This window comes from Anopheles aquasalis, chromosome 3 (genome assembly GCF_943734665.1).
Source record: "Anopheles aquasalis chromosome 3, idAnoAquaMG_Q_19, whole genome shotgun sequence".
In the NCBI taxonomy this organism is placed as follows: Eukaryota; Metazoa; Arthropoda; class Insecta; order Diptera; family Culicidae; genus Anopheles; species Anopheles aquasalis.
This window is the reverse complement of record NC_064878.1, coordinates 56555949-56563548: the sequence shown is the minus strand read 5'-3', so window position 1 is coordinate 56563548 and position 7600 is coordinate 56555949. Positions and strand designations below refer to the sequence as shown.

The window sequence follows — 7600 nt, the reverse complement described above, 5'->3', positions numbered from 1 at the left end:
TTTCGTGCGTGCGTGATTTTCTCGTGAAAAACGTTTTTTCGGCGGAAATTCGAAGGTGCGTAACGGTCCCGGCCACGTGCGTGTGTGAGGCTGTTGGTGTGAGCGGAAGCAGTGAAACGAAGCGCCCGAAAAGGTGTCGACGCTCCGATCGTGCGTGAAAGTCGTTGGGTGAAAGTCTCCGGCGCCGCCGCCGTCGTGAGCCTGTTTGAAAAAGCCTGCTGGCCTGCTTGGCTGTTGGTTAATATTTTGGTTTTTCCTTTATTTTTCGTGAAGCAATCGAATCCCGGTGGCGATTTCCAGCAGCTCATCCAAGTAAGGCTGGTTGGTGTATTTGGTGTTTGAAGCTGTTCGATCGTTCGAAAGCCCGTTTTTGTGTTTCCTTCTTGTCGTGCGCTCCCCCTCCCGCTATTTGCGACCTCTCGTGCAAGAGAGCAACGAGGGAGGAGATAAGGCGGAGGTGTGCAGGTGAATGGTGTGTGCGTGCGTGCGTGCGTGACGCATTTTAGTGCAGAAAGAAAGCAAAAGTGCCCTCCACCAACCAAGCAGCAGTAGCACATCGTAGGCAGCAGATCAGAACAGGCCAGAGGGGAAGACCCCAAGAAGATCGTGCTCTTCTCTGCTTCCTCGTTTTCTTCTTCGTTCGCGAAAATGAATAAATCCTGCGCCCGCTGCCAGAAGGTGGTCTATCCGATCGAGGAGCTAAAATGTTTGGACAAGGTAAGCCCCCCCCCCCCCCTCCTTTCTTTTGAGTTCTATTGTTTTCCACTCTCCTTCGCGCTAGTGTGTGCGCAATTGGTCGACTGTGTGTGTCTTTGTACGTGGGTTGGGTATGTGCGGCGGCGGCGGCAGTGGATCGAAGATCATCGCGCGTCTCGCGCGCTCTTCTCCGGCAGAGGTCTGGATGCCGCTACTAACCCTAGCGAAAACATTGGCCTGGAGAAGAGAGGTACACGATCTGTCTGACCCTCGACCAGCTGCACCTACATCTTGCGCCCAGCACTGTAGAAGCACCTCTCGCGATCACGTTTGTTTGACGATCACTCGCTCGCTCGCGTGTGGGTGTGCTGGCGATCTTCGCTTTGATCTGTTCTGTTCGTCTCTCCGCGGTTGTGTGCGTACTGTTCTCACGTGCGTTCTCGATCACGTCCTGTTTGGGATTTTGAACCAACCAACCAACCATCCAACCGCGCAGCCTCTTGCTCGGATGGTTCGAGGGATTTAACGAGTCTGGAATGCCGTTGTTCCGGTCCAGTGGAGGAAGATCGATTCTATTGTGTGTAGCGAGCGGAATTTTGGGCCCTTTCCGGGAATGGCAAAATTCTTAGTGTGCCATTCTCGAGCGTCGAGCGATCACCTTGATGACGACGACGACGACGTGGATGTTACGAAATTCAAATCGTAATCAAAGCAACCACTATGACGTCACGTACTAAAAACGCGTCTTCCTGGTCCACCACTATCGATTCCACGGAAAAAAACAACGATTTAATGTTCACTGGAAATGATAACCGGTAGGGGTCAACATGTCCCAAAAAGGGAATCGGGAAATAAATTCGCGACCACGCGACTACTGGTACACCGTTAACTCGGTGCTGTTTCCCTCCCCAGTGGTTATCAGCCTCATGAAACGGCAGCCAGCACCACCGCCCGCGTCATGTGACACCCCGTTATCGGGTCGGGAATGACATTTTGCTGTCGTGACACGGTTGTGTGTTCGCAAGCCTCGTACTCCAGCAGGGAGCCGATAAGATAACACGGATTGGCAGATGTCGTTCATCAAACCGCGACCAAGACGCTTCTCGAATATCTTGCGATCAACAAGCGACTCCGAACGAGCGTCCCAAGCCTAAACTATGCGCAGAGCTGACTTGGAATTTGACCCTGGGAGGTAGTTATTCTTATCACCATCGGTTGGGTGGCATGGCATGTGGTCCTAATCGTCGTTTTATGCTGCCCTTTACTTCGATTAACCGACTGTCTGTCGCCGGTGATGATCAGAGTGTTTAGCGAATGCTTTTGCCAATTTATTGGCGTCATCGTTATCATTTTTTGCGCAATTAAACCATTATGAAAACATATGTTATACCCACCCTTCCCATTGTGTGTGGCAAAACAGCAAGAGATGCCATGTGGTGCTGCTGCTGTGCGGAAAAGTGTGGAATGTGGAACAGGTTGCAAACTGCCTGCGAGCCTCTCACCTCACAGTAACACGTTGTTGCAGCTGCTGGTGCTGCGCGGCGGCGGTTGGTGCAATAATCTATTATCGCAAACGCACGCGGTCGGTTGCGGAAATTGGAATTTTCTGTTTTCCCACCACCAGTGTGCAAACCCCACCCGCAGTGGGTCTTGCCACATACCGGCCTTCATTACTTCTATTACTTAATTTACATTTTTCACTCACACATACGGAGTGGTGCACCGCAGAAGCATAAATAATTGAAGAGGTAAATGATCATTTGTTCTGCTACTGTCGCCTCGTGTGTTTAGATGCGACGATTCCATTTTATCTGACCGTTTTATTCTTAGTTCATGACCATCGCCGGTTTCCATTCTTGCAAACAGTGTGTTTACAATGTCCCGGTTGTGTGTTTTGACTTTTAGGCATGCCCCAACGGAGTCAGTTGGCCGCCACACCTACCTCATGTTGTGCGTGGTTTGTTTTGCATTTTCTCAGCCCCAGTGTGAAACGGCCGGTGACCTTTTGTGGCTGGAAAAGGAAAACGACTGGAAAAACTGGGCTAAATGCAATCGAGAGTGGCATGTTCGTGCAGGATGTTGAAGAAGAGAGGCCTAAAAGGCGACAATCTACCCCTACGCCAGTCGCCAGGTATATTTTTAGATTTCCCGCGACGCGACACTTCCTTATCTTGCACCGGTGCATCGCTTGTCTAATGAGCTATATTGTTGTGGAGGCGGAGGATGTGTGTTTAATGAGTGGCATCCTGTGGTGCAGCCGCAGTTGCACCGGCCGGAAACTGGACCAACTTTTCTGGATTAGGCCAACGAAGTGTCAACCTAGAAAGGAGGGAGCCAAGCTACTCTACCCGGGGCTTAAGTTGTCAGCGCAGACGGTGCTTTAATGCCGCCCTGTTGACGCACACTCCCGCTAGTTCGTGGTTACTATCCAGAGGCTTAAGACGCGCTGGAGCTGGAGCTAGGCTTGTTGCTCCAGTGTTTATCAGATAGCACGGTCGCGCGCGGTATTAACACTCTAGTCAGCATAACATATTTACTCTCTGACTCCCTGACAGTAACATGATTCACTAGTTCCACTTAAAATGGTCCGATAAATTCCTTGGAATTTGCGTTTCCTTCTTTGATTACGCACTCCCTGGTTCAAAGAGCTATTCTAAACGGTCTAAATACTGTTTGACAATCGCAAATGGTATGCGTCATTTGCGTCCCAATATGGCTAGAGCGCAAGAGCGCAGCGCTGGAGATCAATTTTGAAAGTGGCCACAGTTCGTCGTCGCTGTGTCACTCGCAGCAGCAGCAGCAGCATCCCTACGCGCCACGATCTGCCCACGTCGCCGTTAGCAATAAAATGCAATCAACCGGCTCGCGGGCCTCGTTTAGCAATTTTCATCAATTGTCCCTCCCCACCCCCCCCCCCCCCCACCCCCCCCCTGGGGGTGTTCCTATTCAATGCTATTTGCTGGGGTTTGGTAAAATATGGAAGGTTCGTAAACCAGTCAGCCGGGCATGCGTACGTACGTATGGACGGTACCGTTGATTGGCTATTTGATTGCCGAATTCACGCTAGAATGAAAATACCTTAAATGATCTATCCGGTGCCCATGTTGAGTCACTCGTACCTCGATCACTTTGGATAAGGAAATCATTTGAAATTCTCGCTAAATTCCTAGCCGGAGGTGACTGAAGATTTAATCAGAAAACACGGCACAAAATAAATCTTCACCCTCCTCCTTTTGTTGTCTGCCATTTGTTGATCCGGCGATGCGTGAGTTGTCCTACATACCGATCCGAACGGCCTCCAAAAACGCCGTCTGATTATGGGTGTAGGTGGTGTGCGCTGAGCTTTGTTGGAGCCGGTCCGGTGCGTTACGCCCAATTTTCGTTCTCTTCGCTCGTTCATACGCACTCATCATCGCCATCATCAGATGACTGCGTCTGGTGCTAGATTGGCTCAAATAATTGCAGATTCATACGGATGACGTCAACCTACGCAAGGCACAAGCCTTCAGATGGCCCCTGACGCACCAGAATGGAGGGCAAGATTCTGATTCTGAACATACCACCACGATCAGCCGGCTGGGACTTGTGGTATGGATGGAATGGATCACGTCACTTTGAGAGCTCCGAGAAGTCGATCGTACATTCGTTTACCACGCAACAACAACAACAACAGCGGGACCTTTGACGAGATGAAGTCATGTTCCGAGTTCTACGATGTATTTTGCGATGAACTAATCGTGGTCCCCCCCACCCCCGCCCTTCCGGCACTGGTGACCCTAGCCAGTGTGTCATAAAAACAAACTCCCAATCCCGGACCTGCCGTGGTTTGCGTGGTGGTGTTCTATCTGTGGATCACAGTGGTGGTATGTCACGCGGTCGTAACCGCGTTTGCATTGTTAATTCGCCTTGAACACACAACAGTCCATGAGTTGCCCGGTGTCATACTGGTCACAGCGTGTGTCACATACAGCGGCCACGCGGAGGACAAACTCAACTCCGTCACCTATACACCGACATCCTTGCTGCTGCTGCTGCTGCTGCTGCGAGGCGTTAGATGGATTAATACCATTTTCCCGAGTGTTGCTGAAAATGGCAATTTGGTGGCCTCTCCCCTCTCACCCTTCGCAATGATGTGACGCTCGTGGTCCAGGGTGAAATCGATTTGTGCACCGTGGCTTCGCTTCCCTCTGATCTCTGTGTCTGTGACCCGCTGCAGCCGGGATTGGGTGCATCTGGTACCAAAAACAGAATATGCCGCAGCTGCAGCAGTGCACTTCCAGACCCTATAGGGAGATGGGATTGATGTATTGATTGAGTTTTATTGTCTTTTGGCACAGGCACACTAGCACAAGAGAGAGAGAGAGAGAGGGTAGGGTGCATGGGACACATCATAAACGGCGGCGCTGAATGTGTGTTTTGAATGCCAATCGGGCACACGATGTGGAATTAGTCACCGCGGCGGATGGCCGTTTCGCGGATGGATAAGTTGCTCTGAGAGTCTGTGACCCGCAGTTGGCAATTTTTGTTTTCTCTCTCTTACGGTCCTTCTCTAGCGTGACTGACGAAGTGTTTCGCATCGTGATTTTGAAGGCAGGAAGAGAATGTTTACGTGATCAATTCGGATTTCGGAAAATTTATTTGCTTTGCTAGCTCAACGATCGCGATGGTTGCGTTTAGATCGCGACAGTAGCCGGTATGTTTTGCACCGTTAATTGTTTGGTTAATGTAATTTCCTGAAAGGCAACGCTATTCAACTGTCAGGGGTCCTTGCCGTGATCGTGTTCGTGTTATTTGATGTTTGTGGATTAATTCGTTCGGATCAGTTTGTGTTGGTTTGTTTAAAATTCCAAACGTTTTACTACCGCAATCGCTTGCCATTACTTTTACTAATTTTTCTGTTACTTGATGAATGTCGTGTTGAAAAAAAATCCACAACTTTGAGCTTGATACACCTTCTTACTCATGCAATTACACAAGAAATATGCAGAAAAATCAATAAGTAATGCTCACATCGAGAACATTTTGCCTGCAATATTTACCAACCGTTGTTTGATCGGTCTTGTGACATACGGTTGAACGTTATCTTGTTGATCATTAAGTTTATCATGTTTGTTTATCTCCTTGTGGTCGTTTTGCAATCAAGGAATGCAGCAGGCATATTATTGTCGATAGCGATTTCTTCATCCAGAGCACCCTTTTTTCACTGACTCTATTTTTACCATGTACTTCCATCTTTACCATGATGGATGGGCCGCAAGTTTGAGACCCCTGTACCGATCGAATTAATTCCCAGACTGAAAAACAACTAAAAAACCGCGATCAATACGTAGTGAGCGATCGATGGCGCCGCCAAGTGTTGGATGTGTCGCAGCAGATAATCGTCGTCGTCGCTGCTGCTGCTGCTGATGTTGCTACTACGAATGATGATGATGACGATGATAATGAGTGGTTGGAAGGAATGTTGATGTGGGGAGGAATATTTAAAATTCCAACGCGCTGCCGCATTCGATCGATGCGTAGTGTGGCGAGATGAAGACGCCGCCAGCCAGCCAGCCAGCCAGCCAACAGAGCAGCAGCTGGTACGTGGCGGAACCAATGGCAGTTGAATTTCAACTTTCGTCGTAATGGGGCGCGACCTTACTCCACCAAAAAGGGGGCGCTCGCTCGCCTGAAAAGGAGTTGGTACCCCAACGGGAGAGGTGGTTTATGCATATGCCAAGGAGGAGGAGGAAACACACAATGGGTGTCCGGTCGTTTTCTTTTCACTTTCATCCGAGCATTCCTATTTCGGCAGCTGGCAGCGGAGTGGAGGAAACACACGAAAAGTTTCGAAGCTATCGACTAAAAATTCTCTTCAAAATGCTTCTCAAAAATAAACAATTAAAAATATTCTAGCAGTGGATCTCTCATAAAACGAAACAAAACGCCCGGATAACGATTAACGATTGGTCACACGTCGACCATGGTCGATCGCGAGGGGCGCACACGGCGGATTATGTGTACAATTAAGGTCAGCAAGCAAGGCTCCCTGGCTCTTGGCGAGGAGGAGGAACTGGAAAGTTGTGCTGCCGTCATAATATCGAAACCGAAAGCCGTCGAACGGGTTATACTCTCGTCCACTACGACGATGATGACGACGGTTCGCGATCGCAGCGCGACGAAGCTGATGGAGTGACCATGCCACAAGAGCCACAACCACAGCGAGCCTGCCACGCACGCACGGGCGTTGTTCGCGAACCAAAGGCAGCTCTCCAGCAGCCCCGTGTGTCCCATTTCGTTTGCGTTACGTAAGACGCGCAACATTAATCGACCATTAAATGGGCTCGATCATCGCGATCGCGCGCGGTCGGTTGGTTTATTTTAGAAACGAAATTCAAAAGTAAAATTAATGAAAAATGACATTTCTCAAAGGGAGGGAGGGATGTTGGGCGATTGTTAACGCCAATGAAACAAATGAAGCATCAAAAGCATCTCCTCGTTTCCTCTTCTCTGTGGTGTGCATCACTACACCAGGACACACAGACACAGAGAGTGCGCGGATTCAGATCTGGTTCCCCTTGAGCAGCCTTCCGGAACACTCGGCCAGTGTCCCACCCGGTCGTGACTGTCTCTGTCTCTCGTGTTTCGCGGTGGGAAACAATCGCCTCGCGGTGTGGTATGCGGGGTTTGGGCAAACTACAAAACACGGTGGCCAATCGAGCGAGCGAGCGTGCTTGAATCGTGTTTGAACTTGAACTCTTTGCGCGAGGCACAAAACAAGAAGCGAGAATGGCTAACCAGCGATCGATTGATGCGAGCGCACCCCTCCCCAAAAACTGCGTTGGATGGCATCATCCGTATGCTTTGGGGAATGCGCATAGTAACGTGACGCGCGCGCACCCCCTTGGAGAGTCTCCGTTTTTTC

General features: G+C 49.9%; 1 protein-coding gene across 6 annotated transcripts in view; it reads left to right on the top strand.

Moving 5' to 3' along the window:
* The window catches only part of LOC126578350 (LIM and SH3 domain protein Lasp), a 38930-nt gene that overhangs the window by 193 nt on the left and 31137 nt on the right, over positions 1–7600 (top strand). For 2 of the 6 annotated variants that reach the window (XM_050240825.1, XM_050240826.1), the window contains exon 2: positions 274–717. In XM_050240825.1, the coding sequence (XP_050096782.1) occupies positions 649–717 (69 nt within the window). In that variant the 5' untranslated portion in view covers positions 274–648. Of the gene's footprint in view, positions 718–7600 lie in introns of all 6 variants that reach the window. The other 4 variants (XM_050240827.1, XM_050240822.1, XM_050240823.1 and 1 more) reach the window with 3 other exon arrangements.